The sequence below is a fragment of the Polyodon spathula genome, chromosome 10 (genome assembly GCF_017654505.1).
Source record: "Polyodon spathula isolate WHYD16114869_AA chromosome 10, ASM1765450v1, whole genome shotgun sequence".
Lineage (NCBI taxonomy): Eukaryota > Metazoa > Chordata > Actinopteri > Acipenseriformes > Polyodontidae > Polyodon > Polyodon spathula.
This window is the reverse complement of record NC_054543.1, coordinates 11,287,566-11,309,622: the sequence shown is the minus strand read 5'-3', so window position 1 is coordinate 11,309,622 and position 22,057 is coordinate 11,287,566. Positions and strand designations below refer to the sequence as shown.

General features: G+C 37.0%; 1 protein-coding gene across 2 annotated transcripts; it reads left to right on the top strand.

Moving 5' to 3' along the window:
- Positions 1-5,573: 5,573 nt before the first annotated feature.
- LOC121321827 (annexin A11-like) lies at positions 5,574-21,912 on the top strand. 2 transcript variants are annotated; one of them, XM_041261068.1, is made up of 16 exons: positions 5,575-5,760; positions 5,908-5,975; positions 7,948-8,197; positions 10,583-10,668; positions 11,342-11,644; positions 11,971-12,058; positions 12,904-12,998; positions 14,405-14,518; positions 15,266-15,356; positions 16,524-16,603; positions 17,379-17,435; positions 18,664-18,757; positions 19,306-19,401; positions 20,753-20,811; positions 21,031-21,153; positions 21,659-21,912. In XM_041261068.1, exons 3-16 carry the CDS (start codon positions 7,957-7,959, stop codon positions 21,716-21,718), a joined length of 1,587 nt encoding a protein of 528 aa, XP_041117002.1. In that variant the 5' UTR covers positions 5,575-5,760; positions 5,908-5,975; positions 7,948-7,956; the 3' UTR covers positions 21,719-21,912. The 2 variants fall into 2 exon arrangements, with proteins under 2 accessions (XP_041117003.1, XP_041117002.1); XM_041261069.1 differs by lacking the exon at positions 5,908-5,975 and having other exon boundaries at positions 5,574-5,760.
- The last annotated feature ends 145 nt before the right edge of the window (positions 21,913-22,057 follow it).

Here is a 22,057-nt window from a genome sequence, read left to right as displayed (position 1 = left end):
GTTATTTATTTAACTAACTACAACCTAAAATCTAATGTTGTTGAAGCTGACACCCTGGGATCCTTCAAGAAGCTGCTTGATGAGATTCTGGGATCAATAAGCTACTAACAACCAAATGAGCAAGATGGGCCGAATGGCCTCCTCTTGTTTGTAAACTTTCTTATGTTCTTATATTCATTCTTGTCTACACACTATTAATCTACACAGTATATGATCGCTTTGATGTTCTAGTCTAGATCAATAGCTTTCAAAATATATATATATTTTCAGGAAATGTTGTTTTAAAGGTCTAGCTGCATACTGAGCGAACCACAAATACACTGCATACTTGAGGTTGTTCTTTGTCCAAAGGAAATACAAGGTTCTCTGTGAGACAGTATAGCAATAGTGTGTTCTTAAGACTTCCATCAAGTCTAATGAGGGCCAAGCAGTGAAGCAGCCTCTGACCCAGATGGTTTCATGTGTTACATGATTTCAACCACTGGATACATAAAGACTTGGCCAACTGTTATTTTAAATACTGATTCAATTGATCAGAACACGTGCAAAAAAAAACCAGACAAGCTTTTAATGTGTCTTTTTCCTTAATCACTTTTTTCTATATTTTTTCTAATTTTTCTTTTTTGATGATATCGTAGATGAGATGCATACAGCTATGGTCAAAACACTTGCATCCTTAGGATTGAGACATAGTTTTTTTTTTTTTTTGCTTTTTTTTTTAATTATATGAACATAATTTTGATTTTTTATTTAAAATCATGCAATCAAAATCAAAAGCCACATGTCACACATCGAAATGTCATATTTTTCCATTTTTGTCAGTTTTTCATTCCAAAAAAGAACAAGTATTCTTCTCTGTGTATGTTATCACACATAACCTGAAGAAATTGTTACTGTTGCATATTTTAGGTTTGTACAGTCTGTAGGTCAAATACCATAATAACTTGTAACTTCAAGCTCTTTGCATCCATTATGAGAAATTACTTGTTCTGATTGTTCTTGGATTAAGTTTAGTACCTTTTTGTATTTGAAACTTTTCACAAAAAAAAAGGTATTGAAACACTTCTAGACACGAGAAATGCCTTTATAACAGACAGTGTATTAAGCAAAAAAAAAAAGCCTACAATTTTAAAAGTGCAGTTCTTCAGCGATCTCCAGCTTCAGCTGTCTCACTCAAGCATGAAAACCCCCTTAGTCATTCACTGGTGTTTTTCACAGTTCCAGTTAACACTTTAAACAAGAACAGATTTATGGATTGGAAGGGAACAGATGACCATTTGTCATTAATGTATATACAGTAGCTAGTAAAAATATATATATATTATTATTATGTACAATATATTTGGGGATGCATGGGCGCAGTGACCGTGAACGAAAAAACACACCTGCACTAGCTACACATATTATAGTAGCTTAACTTAACTTAGCTTGCAGCTCCTGTCTGTCTTAAGTCCTCAAGTCCCAGGATTTATGATGACAATACCCAGTACTGTAAGTTTTATGTGTAAATTACAAGGATACATTTAGTACTGTACTTGTTTGATTGTATTTAAATATAAATGAACTCTGTCCAACCTGTCTGGCCTCACTGTCACAGGGCTCCATGCTGCTCCTTGCACTCCTTTCCCCATTCCATCTTCTGACAAGCGCTTGTCTCCCCTTTATATACAGCCAGGATGGTTCATTGATTAGGCTTTAGGATTTAGGACTAGGATTAGGACTGATTTTCTACCAACTAAATTGACCTGTCCAATCAGTGCCTAATCACCCCATTGAATGTTACATTCTAATCTTAGAGAAATTATGAACAATTGATGATACAGGGCTAATGAACCCTATATCTGCTGAATATAAATACAAATAGAAATGATATACAACACTGTATTATTTACACATAAGTCTCATATCTGTATTGTTTAGACCCAGAGGCGTACCTGGTGGTCCTCTGTGTAGGGTAGGTGCCCTGTCAGATACAAACACATTCTCTTTCTATAGTAGCTAGTTGTGCTTGAATCACTTAAAGAAAAACAAAACCAATAATAATTCTCTGCCATGTACATCCATTCATTATATTGGTTTCAAATGTGTAGTTTTGAAAGAAAAACATGTTTTAGCAGGCTACCTGTAGTGATGTCGCCTGACTTCTCGGAGAGCAGCCTACCATTACGACCAAGTCCTCAGCAGGATGAGTCCACGTCGTGGTGAGGTCACCGTCACTGATTATGAGAGGGCTGCATCGTGATGCGGCTAACTCCAAGGCTGGGTGCCCAGCACCCTCAGGGACATAGTTAATAAAGACTGAAAACATATAAGAAAGGGCCCCACCGTTTGCGAAGGACCAACATATAGAAGGGAGGTCCCCATCGTTTGGGAGATCCGACATACGAAAGAGGGGTCCCTCCGTTGTGGGGGGCCCTGCACATAAATAGATGGTTGAGAACCTGAAAGGAAGAAAGAAAGTGAATCTCTGGCTTGTTGAGAGCTGCCCTTGATAAGGTGAATTATAGACTTCCAATGCTGGGGCGGAGACTAACTCCCAGAGACCCTGAAACAAGAAGATTGCCTTGTGTTACAAAGGAAGAGCTTCTTCTGCGAGGTTAGCTAGAATAAGCCTAGATCCTCGGATTGCGATGTGAGCAAAAGCATGAGATGCTAAAAGGTTGGGTTGGCTGGGGGTCCTCTCTGACTCATGGAGAGAACCTCCCCCTGTAGGTAAAGGAAGTGTAGCTTGCATAAGGGTCAGGGAAGTATGACTCGCTAACCCTGCCCCCCTCCCCCCTCCCCCCCCCATAAGAGACCGATGCAAAGACGGTTGAGTTATAGAGGAGGAGGAAACAAAAAAACACAAGACAAAGGTATAGGATGTGACTAATGTTTAACTAGGCAGTAGATTTGATTGATGATAGGAGATAAAAGGATAGGGAGGAGCCTATCTCCCGGCTAGTTTGTCAGTGGGCGCCCAGGTAAAAAAGAAACAGGACCCAGTAAAACAGGTAATGCACATACAGGTTAGTAATTCACCTCTGTGATTGCTTGTGTAAATATACGTTGCTCTTTATTACCAAGGTTAAGAAGCTGAGCTGGGAAACGCTACATTACTTTCTCAGTCTGTGTGTGTACATCTGTTTGTGGTTCTTTCAATACACATTAACACACACACAAATTTACATATATATATATATATAAATATATATATATATATATATATATATATATATATGTTAATATTTTCTGTATTTAAAGAAAACAACAACAATCCACACAGAGGCAGTGCAGTATTGATTTTGAAGGTGCTCAATATTTTGATGCTGGGACCCTATTGTTAAGCAAGTGGAAAGACATTTGAAATTGGAATACTATTATTTTAACAAAAAAAAAAAAAAAAAAAAAAAATAGCAGTACAATAGAATAATCTTTTAACTGCTGGGTAATTTTTACATTTTTTTTTTTTTTTTTTGTATAGTTTTATACTGTTTCAATTGTTTTGTTCCTCCCTCTGAAAAATGTGCCCACTGAGTTTTGAAGGATATTGTTAGTATCATACTGTAGAGGGGGGTATCTGTGCTGGCTGTTGGAAGCATTCATGCTCCTGCAGGATGGTGTCAATGGCCCTGTTGGACCGCCCTGCCAATAATGGCGATTACACAGAGAGGTTGGGTGAGGATGCATTGCCTGGTCCTCTCTGGGTGGTAAGGAGGAGGGTCTTGGGGGGACGATTGGCCAATAAAAATAACATGCTGTGATTCCCTATGCCTTGTCCGCGTAGGAGAGAAGCCAGGTGCAGGATGGTTCGGAGAGATGGAGTAAAAACAAAGACACCCAGAGAACAGAGAAAGAAAGTGTGGCCGGTTTGCTGACAACATCGGGCATGATTAAAAAGGAAAAGGGCAAGATGGATAGCAGAGGAATACAGTCGCGAGGCAGCACCACTTTACGGACCTAGACCGACAGCTTGATGGTGGCTAGGACGTACAAACCCTAGGTAGCAACAGGGACCCTTGTAAAACCCCGTTCCAGTTTAGTGAGGGGAGACCGAACTGTCGTTAACGCTCACGCCTTGCAGATTAGCGTAGGCTGCGAACACTGCTAGTAGCAGAACTTTTGTTTGTAGTGTTAATATTATCAGTGTGTTTTTTTGTTTTTTTCTGTAATATTATTTGCAGCACCTGTGAGTGTAACCCAGGCTGTGTTTATTGCTGCCATTGTTGGTAACACACCTGTGAAGTGAACTACATAACCACTGTCGGTATTTGAGCCATGGCACAAGACCGCTCTCTATTGAAACTAATAAAACAGTGCACCCTACACATATTATAAAACAGTGCACCCTACACATATTAATCTTCATAATTGCTGAAGGATAGGTTTTAAAAAAAACTCTATATACAGAAACATACTGGCTTCTAGAAACAACTGCTTCAAAAATGGCTCCCCTATAATCACTTTGTTTTGTTTTCTGCTTCTATGGTGGCATTGGTGGTTTACAACTCTGGTCTGTTAAAAAAATCTGTTTGCTCAAGGCACGATTGCAGACAGAGTTGGAGGACTGTTCTTCCTTATCAGAGACACCACGTACTGCATGACTGGAAATGTCATATCACCTCTCCAAAGCTGCCCCTATTGTGGACTGAGATAGATTGCTGTCCTTCCTCATGTGGCAAGCTGGGAGCTCTCATGGCTTGTTTTACCTTTGGTCCATTTGCATGGAAAGATTCTGAACTTAAACTTAAGTAATTTTTGACGCCCAACTCACCACGTGGAAACGTCATCACTGCACTGCATAAGACTATAATTATTTTTGTTCTGCATGCTTTAAAAAGCAGTTCAAAGCAGTCAGAACAGCCAGTACAATATAAAGTATTTCCTACATGCCCTGAAAGATGTTTTTCAGGTTCCTCCTGTCAGTCTGCATTAGTGTCGTGAGTTGTTGTGAACTCAGAGGAATGTGTATTACATGTTCATCTGTAGCATGTTATGGAGCAATTTCACAGTGTGTTGATACAGAAATACAAGAGATCAGTAAATCATTTATAGAAGTAGACAGTTAAGTATGAATTTTTAAGGAAATACATTAAACATAAATAAGTCATGGTTGCCATCTTTCACAAGGCAAGTGGATGCTATGACAATGTTATTAATGCAAAGGTATTGTTATGGCTGTATATTACAATGACTGCACACTGCACTATATTAACCAACAGCAGACACTTTCTATATATAGATAGATAGATAGATAGATAGATGGATATCCTATGTAAAAAAAATGTTGCTGCATGTCTCACAAATACTCGCATCGAACTTGCAGTCGCAGGATTTTCTAAACGTTTGTTTTTTACTTGCAGTGTTTATCCGGCGTAGCAATGATCAGTATTGCTTAATGACGCTGTGCATCGGTAGACGTAACATTATACATTTCATTTTGGATCACGTGAGGTTGCTAAAATGTTTTGAAAACCTTGCGTTCACGGAGATCATTCTGCGCAGATTCTGACCAATTTAGCCAATGGGGTGCGTTCACGGAGATCATTCTTATAACATCATTGGCTGAATTGGTCAGATTCTGCACAGAATCTGCGCAGAATGATCTCTGTGAACGCACTCCTTGTTTATTGTCAGTAGTAGACGCCTTCGAGTGGAAACTATGTTGTTGATGTAGGAGTCTGAGTTGAGTGGAAACGATGTTAGGAAACCACACCCACCTTTGCATTTTTATTTAGACGTTCCTGGCTCTGTGCTGACACATAAAGCAGCTTGTATACGGTAAGCAGTTGTTTATTTATTTATTTATTTTCAGTAATTAATTAATAAACGTTACATTAAGTGTAATGTAATACCAATAGCTTTTAAAGGTGTAAATCGATATGTATTTCTTTTTTTTTTTTTTTTTTTTTTTTTTTTTTTTTTAAGGTTTTTAAAAAGGAAAAAAAAGACCCACATTCCTGCGAATGCTTGTTCTTGTGTGGTATATACAGTATGTGAGTATTAACTCGTCACATCATATGTTATTCACTATAAAAATGTTTGTGGTTGTGGGTTTAGCATTTGTGTTTAGAATTTGAGCGTTCTCGGCGCTGCCTGGAAATGTTTGTCGATCGTAGCATTTAGTACTGTCTTCAGGCTGCCATTTTGTTGAATCAGGTACTAATATATAAATAAGGCTGGGTAGCTTTGCTGTGCTGGAAGAAAGACACAGCTTTTAGGGAATTAATTCGTTTCAGACTTTCTGTTGTCCTGTGCAACTGTTACTCAACTGTGAATTACATACAAAAGTACCTGCTGTAATTAAAATCAAGAATACCTTTGACTTTGCCAGCCCAAGGAAGTAACATTTTGGCAACAGATTGCCAACTTTTTTTTTTTTTTAACCACATAGCAAAATGACTATTTTCAATCATATTGCTCTATAGATGTTATATATTTAAAAATGTATTTCTTTTCTATGACAAGCACCCGCCCCGCGCCCGCGGGGGGGCCCCCCCCCACCCCCCAACCAATAAAACGAAGACCGATTTTAAGTTAAAATTCAAATACCCCCCTCCCCCACCTAGGGAGGGGGGGGGGGCGGTGCTGCTGGTGAAAAGATCAGACTGATTTGAATAATGCTGTTTGAGGTGCCATACGTTATGCAAAAAAAGAGTTAACACGACTTGCTAACCTTCAGATGTGACTGCTTTAAAATTGTGCTTTTTTAACTGGAAAATCATACAGTGAAAGTGAAACGTTCAGTGCCTTACATGTTTTGCCTCTGACATTGGATTCTTCACTTCCGGCTTCTTGACTTTCCTTGGATCAGACTGTGTAAACTACAGGGTGTGGGTTATGTTAACAATATTAGACATTGAATAATTTATTTTGCCAGAAGTGGGGGTTTTTAAAAACTTTTTTTTTTTTTAATTCGTGAAAACGCACTTTTAAATAACTCGTGAGCTAAATACGTCTAAGTAGAACGTCTTTGAGAAAATACCTACTCTGTAAACGGGAGAGTTCCGTCTTCCTAACCTTTCGTTGACTTTAGAGAAGTTTGAATGTTACTTATGAGGCCAGGATATGAAGGGAACTCTTTTTTTATTTGTAGTTTGACACCATGTAGCAACACCGTTCTTCAGAGCTGGAAGAACTGAAAAGTATAATATACCAGAACAATACTTTTTAAAATCCTAAACTAAAGTTGCATAATAAATAAAAGAACTGTACATGTTCTTCTTTATGTAGTATAAGGGTAAACAGTGTTTTAGCCTGTTTAATAAGCCTTTTATAGGCTTAAAAATTATTTTCAACCAAGACTCCTAATACAGTATAAATCTAAACCCATGATGGACAGTTTTTTTTTTCTTCTCGATCTTGTCAGTGTGATTTCTTTTTTGTTACTTTTATTGTTTTAGGAAGCACAGTAACCTAAAGCTCAGGTTCCTCTTTATTGCATACTGTTCACATTTGTTCCTCTTTATTGCATACTGTTCACATTTGTTCCTCTTTATTGACTAAAAGAAACTGGTATTGTTTGACCACAAAAGGAGGGTATTTTATTTTTTGCCACAAAATTACTGCTTTTGAAAACCAATAAGTCAAATCAATAAACTTAAATATGTGCAAAAGGCTCCAATAATAAAATCATAAAACAGTCTTAATGGTCTTGTGCACAAATAGATAAAAAGCTAAATTCAGACTTGCTCGTTGTTTAATTACCTAATCGATTTATTGTGGCTTTTCCAGAACATCCCAGTCAAGGATTTTGTCCAGACATGTCTTTCTTTATTCAATTGATGCTAGGACAGGTTAGTTAAATTATCAAGGAGTTGAGTGTGTAAAGGTCCTAAGGTTTGAAACCCTTGTAATCGAGATTTATGAAATGGACCCCTCCCCCCACCAAAAAAAAAACGTACTATTTTGTATTAGGATTGATGATTGCAATATGCTACAGTATTATAGTATGTTTGTCTGTTACAGATCTAAGCAATGAGTTATCCAGGCTACCCCCCTCAGGCCGGCGGCTACCCCCCTCAGGCCGGCGGCTACCCCCCTCAGGCCGGCGGCTACCCCCCTCAGGCCGGCGGCTACCCCCCTCAGGCAGGAGGCTACCCACCTGCTGCAGGCGGCTACCCGCCCCAGTCTGGAGGCTACCCTCCCCAGGGTGGCGGATACCCTCCCCAGGGTGGCGGATACCCTCCTCAATCAGGTGGATTTCCACCAATGCCAGGTAAGGTTAACACTCTGAAATGTTCTTCTAAGTTAGAGACAGTATTTAATTTCTAAACCACTGAAAAAGAGATGGACTGTGATTTGTATTTTCAGTTACAGTATGCCTATTAAAATAGTTGTAATTCCAGTATTTAACAAATTTTGGTACTAAAGATCCTTTTAAAAAGTATTGCAAAAACCCTTTATTAAATGTTTAGCTTCAACTGTCGTTGAACTTGTTGATAAGAAAGAGCAGGGCTGTTAATCAAAGAATAGCTGAATACCTGCAGTAGTTAGGTATGTGGAAGTGGTCTCCTAGAAAAAGGTACCCTTCTGTCCTGCCGTTTAGAAGTGTTTAAGAAAAAGATTGTGAGCGCTTATTCTGTCTAGAAACATTCAAATGTCTTTGTTCAAACTTGAAATTGGGATTGAAAGGGGAGGGGAGAGTGCCTATAGAAAGTCTACACCCCCTTTCAAAATGTTCACCTTTTGTTGTCTATAGCCTGGAATTAAAAAAATTATATTTATATATTTTTTTTCATTTCTCTACACATCCTACCCTCTCCTAACGTCCAAGTGAAAAAAATATTCTAGAAATTTGTAGAAAATTAATTAAAAATAAAAACTTGGTTGGATAAGTGTCTACCCCCTTGTAATAGTAATCCTAAATTAGCTCAGGTGTAACCAATTGCCTTCAAAATCACATGGCAAGTTAACTGGCCTCCACCTGTGTTAAATTGTAGTGATTCACATGATTTCAGGATAAATTAAGCAGTTTCTGTAGGTTCCCTTTGCTGGGTAGTGCATTTCAAAGCAAAGACTCAACCATGACCATCAAGGCGCTTTCAAGAAGAACTCCGGGACAAAGTGGTTGAAAAGCACAGATCAGGGGATGGGTATAAAAAAAATATCAAAGGCCTTGGAGCACGGTCAAGACGATTAAGAAATGGAAGGTGTATGGCACCACCAAGACCCTGCCTAGATCAGGCTGACCCTCCAAACTGGATGACTGAGCAAGAAGGAGGTTGATCAGAGAGGCTACCAAGAGGCCAATGGCAACTTTGCAAGAGCTACAGGCTTTTATGGCCAAGACTGGTCAAAGTGTGCATGTGACAACAATATCCCAAGTACGCCTAAATGAAAAGCGTGATGTTTGGCACAAACCCAACACAGCACATCACCCAAAGAACACCTTCCCTACTGTGAAGCATGGTGGTGGCAGCATATGGGGATGTTTCTCATTGGCAGGGACTGGGTCACTTGTCAGGATAGAAGGGAAAATGAATGGAGCAAAGTACAGCGAAGTCCTTGAGGAAAACCTGCTGCCCCCTGCAAGAAAGCTGAAACTGGGACGGAAGTTCGCCTTTCAGCATGACAACAACCCAAAGCACACAGCCAAAGCTACACTGGAGTGGCTAAGGAACAAAAAGATAAATGTCCTTGAGTGGCCCAGTTAGAGCCCCAACCTAAATCCAATCAAAAATTTGTGGCATGACTTGAAGATTGCTGTCCATCAATGATCCCCAAGGAACTTGACAGAGCTTGAACAGTTTTGTAAAGAAGAATCATCAAATATTGCCAAATCTAGGTGTGACTCACAGCTGTAATTGCTGCCAAAGGTGCATCCACAAAGTATTAACTCAGGGGTGGAGACTTATCCAATTATGATCTTTCAGTTTTGTATTTTTTAATATATAATTTTTTTTCTCACTAAAACCTTTTTTCCCTTTAACAGTGTGAAGTATGGTGTGTAGATAAGTGGAAAATAATCCTCATTTAAATGCACAAAACTCTGAGGCACTGACACAACAAAATGTGAAAAACGTTCAAGGGGGTAATTAAAAAATATATATATATATTTATGTGTGTGTGTGTGTGTGTGTGTGTGTGTATAGTTTGAATGGGCTACATCATGTTTGCAAATGAGGGAGAAAGTGTATACAGATATGTGAGAAATAGAAATCGTGCCACAGGTTTATTACTGTAATTGAATGTAGAATAAGTAAAGGAAGACTGCAGTTTCTGAAAGGTTCGTTCATCTGAGGCAGTAGCTACATGTCTGAGTCAACGTTTACAGTGGAAAAGCATAATAAAGCTGTTTAGTTTCATAACAATAAACGTGTTGTAAAGAGAGCACAGTAACTTTACTCCAGATTTATTTTTTTAGGTGATGATATAGAATTAAGCTATGTTAAATACTCTTTGTATCTTATAAGGTTCTTTGCATTCCATGTATGAACACGTGTTACTGTTGTTGCAAGTAGCCACATTTAAGGAACGACTGTCGGAAGACTTGATCTGTTTGTCAACTTACCAGTAATGAAGTTTGACCTCAGAAACGCGCTAACAGAAAGCATGCCACTTTAGAGCTGTAACTGATTTACTGATTCATTCTTCTTGTGAGGTGGTAATTCCCCATGGGGTGGTGCCGCTGCTGGGCTGGATAACTTATCAAATCCTGGATTCAATTCATCACAACTCTCAGCAATGGTAAGCAATTGAGCCTAGTAAGAAAAGACACTTGGAAATGTGATACAGAGGAACAGTTCTCAAAATAGATTACAAACCATTTTTTAACTTTTGTCACATTTTAAATGAGATTTTTTTTTCTTTCTTTCTTTGATTGCTATAAAGAGGATACATTTAGATCAAAATGGCTAACCTATCTGACTGAACATAGAGATCTTGACCCCTTTGCAGCCTCCATCAGTCTTTGGGTAGCTGCCACCTGCAGTGTTCGATGTTGCCCTATGCATCCCTTTTTAGCTATGTGACTCCAGCATTCAGCCATTAAACAGCACCTGACCATATAGAGACAGTCAAGCCCTTTGTGAACCTGCCAGTCGTGAGTGATTGGCTGATTGCTTTGAAGGGAGTGGCTTTGATTGGCGTTGGAGCTGTCGCTCTCACTCTTGCAGCACTTTAAAGACAGTGGTAATAACGGTCATAAAATGCTTGGCTGTGGGGTGACCTATAAGGAGGTTAATAGTATTTTGCTTGTTGTTTTTGTGTTTTAACGTGTTTGTCATGAAAAGTAGTTTGTATTAAAATGTCAGTTTGAGGTGTGTTCAATTGGTCAGTCTAACCCTTTCTCATGAGATTTTGTAACAGTGGACTAAGGATTGGGTGTACATGTCAACAGATAGCCCATTTCTAATTGCAGACTAATCAAATCACGTCATCTTTTGGAGGAATGAATCCCAGTCCAGGAATGTACAGTCAAGCACCTACTGGATACCCTGCTGCCCAGCCAGGGGGCTATGGGGCACCTCCTCCCAGTCAGCAGCCCTATGGTACATATCCACAACCAGGAGGGAACATGCCCCAGGGAATGGGATTTCCAGGAGGTGCCGCCCCAGGGCAACCCATGCCAGGCTACCCAGGAGCCCCTCCAGCCAATCCGTCCATGCCATCTTACCCAGGAAGCACCCCGGCTGGCTTGGCTCCAGCACCTGTACCCTTACAGGTAAGGAAGTCCTGTGTCCTCCTTTAACTGAATAGTCATGAAGCTGAATTGTTAATAGGTGTGGAAATAAAGAACGTAGGCCAGCACTGCAAGACAGTGTGAATAATATAATTTTAAAGTTTTAGTTGTCTGATTCTAAACAGTATTGTAAAAGTTATAAGCAAAATAAACAGTATAAAGTATCGTACAGAACCTGGACTACACATTTACAATGTGGATAGGTGGTTGTACTGCATGGCAGTTTACTGAATTTTACCAGTATGGAAAGCAAATCCTACTGCAGACATGTAATGGAAATTTTAAGTTTTATTACTTTTTCTTATTAGCCAGGGAACCGAGGTAGTATTCGGGACTTTCCAGGTGCTGACCCCCTGAAGGATGTAGAGGTGCTTAGAAAGGCCATGAAGGGATTTGGTAAGGGACCTGTAATTATAATTTTATATGGACAAGTTTCACCTGACGAAAATGCAACAACGAAATGAACGAGACCAGCTACTGTGTTGTAAAACAGTTAATCATTTTAGATACTGTGATGTATTTTTTTTTTTAATCTGTGAACTTTAGTTGCTTTTGTGCATTTTCATTTGCAAGTGTGACATTAGGGCCTTATCAGTGAATATATTCTGCAATTTTGAATACTGACTTTGAATACCGTTTTATTTCTGGAATTTTTTTTTTTTTAATCTTTTGCTAAGTTACATTGCCTTTTACGTTTTACGCAGTTCTGTGCACGGGTAACATTTTGATTTCATTTTGCTGTTGGGTCGTTAATGGAGAATTTTACTGCTATAATACGTACCGGATTTAAAAGTATGTACTGTATTACAGTACATGTCCACAGTCCTCTGTTTTGGAAAGTTATATTTTCAGAATCATATTGTTCTGAATTAAAATACCACTTCTGTTGAAAATATAGTACTGTACCAGCAAAACTAACTACAGTACATCTAAATGGAAGCCTACTTGTATTTTTGAGATTGTATCTTTGTGCCCTGAAAAACGGTCAAGGGTTGGAACATGCCAAAATGAAATAATCAGATATGAATCACACTCTTTTAACCATTGCTGAAGTCAAAATTTTATAGGGACAGATATGTGATGGCTGACCTGTATTTCATTTTTGTGTTGTATAAAGGTTATGATTTAAGGTTGTGTGTGAAATAAATCCACAACTCTTTTTAGATAGCTAGGTAGTACTTAAATTACTATACAATTTCACTTTCTTCTGTAGTAATGCTATGTTCCCATATTTATTACAGGCACTGATGAGCAAGCCATCATTGAACTTCTTGGAAATCGCTCAAACAAGCAACGGGTACCTATGGTCGTAACCTACAAAACAGCTTATGGGAAGGTAAGATGAAAGGGGGGGGGCAGCCCTCTAAAATTTCACAGAATCTGTAACTCTTCTTTTCTGTTGTAAGTTGAAACTATTTTATTTAGCTTGTATGTATTGTTGAAAGTCAGTGTTTCTTATAAAATGTACCTGATATAAAAAAACAAATCTGTGCAGTAGTAACTGGGGATGGGCAATTCCAAGTGTCCTGTTCGAGTACATGGGGTCTAATATGTTTGTGTATTAGATTACCCGAACTGTAGACCCTGCTCTAACGCTCTCAAGAATAAAAGGCAGATGAGTATGTGTACTACAAGCAACAGCAGAATCGTGTCAGCCGGTAAAGTTTAGCCGGGTTCACGAAGTGTGCAAACAGCCCAAGAAGAGATTTCTTTGTTCAATACTCGATTTCCTTAGGCACAGGTTTTTCCTTTTGCTTGCTGAATTAAAATACAGAACTCAATAAACAGCAACGTCACAACACGTGTCTCTTCCAATTACATCAACAGTAACATAATGCTGTGCAAATAACCAAATACCAGGTATTCAGAATACAGTAACACCTGTCATATAGCAGCGTAATCTGTTTAATTCCAACAAATGGTAACATTTAGAAAATAATCTGAATAGTGCAAATATTGTAACCTGGCCAAAACAATAGAAAATACATTCCAACATTACAATAGTTTAACATACTATCAATTACAACTAGCCATTAAGTACTGCCCTCAGATGAATCAAAGACAGGTTACTTTGTTTATTCAATAACCTGTAGATCATTCAAAACAAGGAACATACCTGGTTATACTTTAATGGTCAGTGCAAATGTTAATGTTACTCTACATTCACAGAAAGTCAGCATTAAAAATAACTCCTTTCCAACTCAGAGTATCTTGTCTTTTCTTAATAGTCATTGTGTTCTTCCTTTTTATATTCATCATAACATTAAATTACCTTTTTCTAATTTCAATGTTACCGAAGTTTGGCTTCCTTTTAGCACTTCCTGTTTATTTTATTTTATTTCAGTTTACACATTCAAAGTTTGCCAGTGCCATGCTCCAAGAAGCTGTTTTACAAGTGCCTAGCAACAGCTGCAGAAGCTGCTGAACTCAAGCAGGGATCTGTTTAGTTAAAAACAAGCCGACAGTTTCAAACAGAGTACGTTTACAGTAGAATTTTGCTGTTGCAAGCATTGCATAATTAATTCTGTTCCTTATGTTTTAATATACAAATAACGGTTTTAAGACTGACTTTGGTTCACAAAGTAATATGGTTGTATGTTGGTTTGAAGAGAAAAAAACTTGTATGTCTGAAGATATATTTGAGCATAGGAAAACTATGGAAAAATGTATGAGTGACATATTTTACTATAAACATTTTGGGACTGAGAAGCTTAAAATGCATTTGTGGTGTTTTATTTTTAGGATTTAATAAAAGACCTGAAATCAGAGCTTTCTGGGAACTTTGAAAAGGCTGTCCTGGCCATGTTGAAGACCCCGATTATGTTGGATGTTTATGAGCTCAAGGACGCTATAAAGGTTTTTATGTATTCAGTTACATTCATAAATGTACTTTTGCAGCTGGTATTGCAGATTGTACTTATTCAAGGTGACATTTTAAAGAGGATTAAGAGCATGTAACCTCTTTGCAGGTATTGTTAGCAGTCAGAACTGTTTAAACATGTCAAGTTTGCTGTGCGAGTGCTGTTTCTACCAGAAAAGGGTGGGGCATTCTTTTCTGTGATCAAGGCCAGCAGCTTGTGCTGTGCTGTTTGCTGACTGAGTAATTGGCTTTAGCAGGCACTGGCAGGAGAATCTCCTGCAGGTGGCTGTTTCCATGTCCCTTGGATGTACTGGTTTTGTTAAAGCAGTAGAGGATAGATAGGGTTTATTGAATATTAAATCCTTTGTCGTTTGTAATGTAATTATTGTTTTCTTTTTGTAATTCTTAGACTTCCTCATTCCATTCAAAACATGTGACCTTTCAATTCTGCTTGAAACACCTACTATTATATGTATACTCAGTTAGCCAGGCAAACTGAATCAGTCAAGAAAGATAGTAGAGAACAATTAGAACTCAGTATTTGAGGACCAGAGCCTAGTCACTCCAAATGATTGCAAACACACAGTACAAAAGTTACATTTGAGCCTTTTTTTAAAGATCTAAAGACACTAAAAACTGAGTGAAAATTTATATTAATACCTTTTTGTGACCTGAATTAAAAATGTGTTTTTTTGACGTATAAAGATAACTGATGTTGTACTATTACGGTTTGTGATTGTTAGGGTGCCGGTACAGATGAAGAATGCTTGATTGAGATCCTGTCGTCTCGCTCAAATGCAGAAATCCAAGAAATCAATAAGGCATACAAAACAGGTGAGTAGATATACTAGCCTAGCAAACATGATTTAAACCACATGTGGAAATCGAGCCCTCTTTTTGGAAAATGTATTTGTGTCACCGGGTATACTGTTGGTCATCATCAGTGCTTGCAAACATTGTCAGAATTTAAGGCCTTTTTTAATTACAAGTGATGCTTGCTAGAACTTGCTACACTTTTTATACTGTAGTCCATTGGAACTGGATACTGTCTTAAAGCATTGTATTTCAGTTTACAATCCACCTTTTATTTAGTTTTGGATTTGAGCAAAATAAAAATGTTCAGCATTGGACTGTGAGAGTTCAGTTTATGGACTAGGATGACCCAGCCAATATATTACTCAATCAAATATAAAGGTATTGCAGCTGTTGAAATATCAAGGAGAGGCAGTTTGTACTGTTTTGCAATGTACATTACACATTGAGTGAACGTTGGGAAGCAGTTGTATACAAAGAATAGTTATCTGATCAAACAATTTACAGCATGGGTGGTATTGTATTTCTGCTGGCATCACTAGATTGCAGTTTAAATAACAATAATAATAATAATTATTATTATTATTATTATTATTATTATTATTATTATTATGCACAATTATTTCATTTGTATTTGAAAGCTGAACATTTCTAATTTTAAAAACATACCGGGTTCAGTGAAATTGGTATTAAAGCTGTTGTTGGACCGTATTTTTAATATCTTTTCTTGTACTGAAGAATGAACCTTTCCTTTTGTAGAAAGTAAACCAGGACTGTTCAACTGGTGGCCCAACAGCCACATTCGGCCCGCAAGGGATAACCAAGTGGCCCGCCGACAGTCAACAAAAAATTTAAAAAATGAACTCAAATAAAAAACAAAAACAGTAACATCGTAAATCAAACCGTGATTAAGACATATCTTATTTTTGTATCCGGCAAAACAGCACGCCCATCACACCACCCCTTTTCAATCACTAGCCACTCAGCATGATTCACGCAAGCCAGATCCATTGAGCTCCGCTTTGCGTACTCTGTGGACAATTGTTTTTAGTTTTTTTTTTTTTTTTTTTTTTACTCGTGTTGCTGTTATTTATTTTTATAGTATACACCGGTTTCTCGGGACAGTATCTTTAACTTTTTTGTTAGATACCATTTTTGTTGTAATGTACATTTTTTATTTATTTTCAGAATTTAAAAAATCTCTGGAGGATGCCATTAAAAGTGACACATCAGGACACTTTGAGAGACTGCTTGTCTCGCTGTGCCAGGTAGTTTTTGTTTCCAGGTTGGAATGTTGTGTATTTTCCTATTTGGTGCTGCTGTGATACCAACAGACACATCCTCTATGATCTTCCCCTTCTGTATAACCAACCTTTTATAAAGCACAGGGAAATGAAACTTGGATACTTTACAATCCCCTAATTCTTTTATTGAAATAGTTCTTTTTAAATTCCATTATTCACACGATCTTGTTCCTGTATCGTCACCACTAGATTGCTGAATGAGTAAACCCAAATATTAAACCACAGTAGTGGTGATGATAACAAGCAGCTAGATTCCAGTAATCCTCAGTGGAACAGGAACCTATCGCCTCATTAATTGCAATGCATCAGTTGTTTTAATTCTTGTTTTCTTATGAACAAACCTGATCTTCTCCTATGACAAAACACACACTTTAATTGCCCTTCTGTTGTGTGTTTGCAGGTACCCTAGCTTTCTCTGTCAAGCTATTCGATGAATTGTAAATACTAGCTGTAAAAATGGATAGCTGGTGTTTAATTAACATTTATTATTCTTCATTTAAATAGCGTCTGGCTATTAATTATGCTTGTTAAGATATATAGTGAGTTATTTAACTAATTTCAAGAAGAGAAGGACTAGGTTTGCATTCTAACTGTTTTCAGAAAAATGAGTGGTGTGGGTTTATTACTTGGCTTGGGCCCATTAGTAATTTTATAATGTGGTTATTTAAGGCTCCAAGATGAATTTATTTCTCTTCTCTTTTTTTTAAATTTATTTTTTTACTCTTATTTATATTTTTAGGGTAACCGCGATGAAAGTCAGAATGTGGATATCACTTTGGCCAAACAGGATGCTCAGGTTAGTACAGATAAAGAAAACTTAAATACAGTAGTACAGTAAAATGAATTTGACTTGATGGCTTGAGTTTGGGTGACCTAAGACCTGTTTGTTCTTTTTGCATTGGTCCCTTTTTTTCCTCTGTTAAAGATTTTTTGTTTATTTGCTTGAATTTAAAGTACAATTTGAAATGTGCTACTATCAATATCGGACTACTGGCAAGCCAAAGACTTTTTGATTATCAAACCTTTGTATTAGAAAACATCCATCCCCATAAAAATCTTGGCCTTGCCATTTATGATGTGATTGATTTTTATCTCATTTAAAATGTTGATATGTATATCTGCGTCATGAAGGTTGCTCTGCATTTCCCAGTATACCTTACGCATTATTATGAAAGCTTTTTTGGATGTGTAACCATGGGTACAAAAGACCAAGCTTTAGTATACTGGAATTGCAATTGATTTATATATTCAGATTCCTAAATGTATTTGTTTTTTCCAAAATTGTAACTAGTTTAACTATTAATGAAGTGTTTTTTGGTAACAGTTATAGGCAAAGCAATTATTAAAATGTTAATCTGTAGATTAGGGCTGCTCAAATCCAGTCCTCGAGGTCCATGGGCCTCCAGGACCTTCAACAAGGCTATGTTGGTTCAAATAAGTAATTTATATATGATTTATTTGGTTACTGTGGAAAGACCATAACAGTTTTAAAAACAAATGTAATCAGTACTAATGTAACTTTCCTCTCTCTAAAAACATGTGTTTGCATAATATTGAATTAACAGCTGGTAGTCTTTTCAAGTAGAAAAGATTTCACTACAGGATATTTAACCAAATGCCAACTGAAGCACTGGCTCTATACCCAGTAGTTTAAAGTTATTTTAGGTCTGACTGGTTTTATTGTTTACCCACTGGTATGGCACAGTAGGCATCTCCTAACCTACCAGGCTGTTACCAAAAATTTGTTTGGAAGATCAGTACTTTAGCCAAGTAAATGCACAGGGTAACAGAAAAAAATCCACACATTTCTATCTATAATTCGCCTCTATTTTACCTTTTTAAAATTCTCCTCTGCCTGTTTAAATCTCAGATTTTAAAATGTGATGAAATGTGATGATAGTTTCTTCTGGTGATGATAGTTCCTTCTGGTCCACTGTCTTTATTTAAAATCATGTGATACTGGGTTATAAATATATTCAGCCTTAAATGTACTCAATTCAAAGTTTGTTTTGTTTTTCAAATAGGCACTGTATGCTGCTGGAGAGAACAAGGTGGGGACAGATGAATCTAAGTTTAATGCTATCCTTTGCACAAGAAGCAAAGCCCATCTAAGAGCAGGTAAATGGTCTGTAGTGTTACTTGTAGTGCAAGGTAACGCTCAGTGCCAGGTGTTTTGTATCAGTGTGTGTGTGTGTGTGTAATGGAGACTCTCCTCTGTTAGCAACTAAGACAACAGAACACAATGAACTGGATACTGAAATGACCAAACCATGCTGATAACAAATAGTCTTAAATAGTAAATCAAAACTGCTGTCATAAGAAATTATACAACCACAGTAAATGATACTGAAGTACTATGCAATAAAAAGTATTGCATTCTGAGAAGCGAACATACAAGCACGTGAAGGTAAACTTGATGCAGACTTGAATATTTATGTAGCATTTTAAATACACTGCAGTTAATATCGCAGCTTTAAATTTAAATATACCGACGAAGGCACTAGCCAAGATAAAAAGATAAAAGTAATTGCAATTATATTATCAATACAATGATAACTATGCCAAAACCATGATTACATTCTGAGACACATTTTCCTTGTAAAGAAAGCAGACGATATTGCGAAACACATGCAGATAAACTATGTACGCAATTATTTTTTTTTCAGTTTTTCATGAGTATCAGCAAATGTGTGGCCGAGACATTGAAAAGAGCATTTGCCGTGAGATGTCTGGAAACCTTGAAAGAGGGATGGTGGCAATAGGTACGAGATGTTTTCTTTATTTATTCCTGGTTCACTATACAAGTTTGTGGTGCCTGATCTTTATTTTACAGAGTTTAAAACACAGAGGTGTGCAAAAACACGGGTAATCAAAAGATGCCTGTCTGGATCCCACACGCATATTTATACTTGCGTCTTCGTAAACACTTCTCTGCTTATCTTAAAACGTTGGTGCTTGGCCTGGATTTGCCAGTTACTTAAGGGGACATCTTGTGACAAATTTGTAGAGATACTGTTTCATAAGATTAACTAAAATTAATTGTTTGCATGATGTGTACATGTGAGCTGGTTCAACAAGATTTGGCTTCTACAGTTTATATGTCTTGTGTCAGTCTTTCTATTTAGCAACAAATTATATAAAGCTTGATCAACTGAAATATTTTTTATATACACATGGGAGCAAGGTTTGTTTTTAAAACCTTAATATGTACTGTATTAATGGCTCAAAGTCATTTTAAACTGGATCATTTTGTGTAATGTTAGTGTGTAACAGATACACACTTGTTCAAAGTAACAGGTAACCTGGTTCTTCCTTTAAAGATATGTTACAAAGGTTTTTTGGTATCCAGATTGTCATAGATCCAGTTTTAATCTTAATGTAACAATACATTTAAAACTAAACCTCACTGTCAAGAGTGGAATATTCTGTTTAAAGAAAGAAAAAGACCACTTTCATGTAATTTATAATCTTGTTTTTATTTTGTTGTGCTTCTCCTCAAAATGCATTCGATGTTCAGGTCCCTGGTAATAATTTTAGCATTTTTTAGTCTGTGTGTTGTGTGTTTTTATTGTGTGTTTATTTTACTCTCCTTTTACATGCCACTCTCACACTTAATGATTTCAGATGTGTGTGCTGTTGTCCTTGTTTGCAGTGTAAAAAAACACAAGAAAAAACAGCATAACTTTTTTGTTGCACATTTTGTTTTCTCCAACAAAGGATTGTCATTCAGTATGCTTGACATTCATTCCTAGTGTAATCTAAGTACATGTGGTCAACCTTCAGCTTTTAGTGTGTTTTATTAGCAGGTCATCTGTTGCAAAATTGCAAAAGATGACCTCTCCTGGTAGTTTAAGGTATTGCAATATGTTTTTGTCCATTCTAGATTAAATTAACAAAAACAATCAGATTTTCAACACGATTTGTTAAAGTAATATCTGCAAAGAAACATAAACATATTGTATTGGTTTTACCTTTTTTTTTAAATAAGATTACTTTCAAAATAGTATGAATGAATGTTTTGATCAGCCTATACACGGTTCAAGGACAGATAACATATTTCTGTATTTTGTGAACTTATATATATATACTTTTTCTTTTTTTTTTTTTTTACAGTGAAGTGTATTAAAAACACTCCTGCTTTTTTTGCTGAAAGACTCAACAAATCCATGAAGGTAAGAATTTTGGATACGAACAAAAATAAATAAAATACAAGTAGCATCAAATTCAGCCTGACATCAAATAGTTTTGATTTCCGATGTACCGTAAACACCTGTTGACTAAATAATCAAAAGGCCCTGGCATTTGACATATTTTACAGAAATACACCAGATCCTCCCATGCTCTTATGGGTTTGATTTCTATAACCATAGTCTCTCTCTCTCTATCTCTAGGGAATGGGAACAGATGATAAAACTCTGATCCGAATTATGGTGTCCCGCTCTGAGGTTGACATGCTTGATATCCGACAAGAGTACAAAAGGATGTACGGCAAATCCTTGTACACAGACATCTCAGTAAGTGCTTCTTCCTCCTTGTGTTCTTTGGTAATTAGATCGAAAATATCCACTTTTCTTTCTATGCATTACATATTACAGATATTTCTTTCTGGAATGGTGTTTGATAGTAAGAGCTGTGTACTGTAGGTTTTAAAGCATTAGTTCCAATAGTTTAAAACGAGGAAGCTTACTTAGTTGTGGCATCTTATTTTTAGTGTGATTCTATAATATTAAAATACATATTCAATACAAAATACTTTTATTAAAGTTACCCTTTTTCCTGCTAAATATATCATCTCAATCCCAAGATTTGAGAGGGTATCTCTAAGACCTTGTTTGTGGAGGAACATTGAGGTTTCTTGTCATGAAGAACTGGTGTTTGTATTGTTTTTCTCATGTTACCTCAATTATCTTCACTTGTGCTTGCTTCAAATTCTATTCTATAAATTCTATGATTTTGTTGGCAGCTGCACCTGTGTTTGAGAAGTGCTTTGTTTGAAAACTGTTTTTTTTTTTTTAACAGGGTGATACCTCTGGGGATTATAAGAAGATCCTGCTGAAGCTGTGTGGTGGAAATGATTAAGAGATTCATGAATATAATTAATTTCTTCAGCTCGACCTGTTGCAAAGAGTTTTGTTTCTTTGTGTACCTGTTGTTACAGTAGTATATTTTTTTTATGACCCATTTCCAATGTCTCTCTCTCTCTCTCTCTCTCTCAAGTGCACTTTCATATGTCCCTGCAGAATCTCCAAGGAGACAGACACATTAAAATAGGTGTTACCAAGATTTGTAATTGTTAAAAGGGCTGAATATTGTGAGTGTGTGTATATTGTAAAGGATTTGTGCTACTCCGCACTTTGGGTTCTTTTCAGCACGGGTGATTGACCAACACAAATGCGCGATTGTGCTTTTATTTTGTCT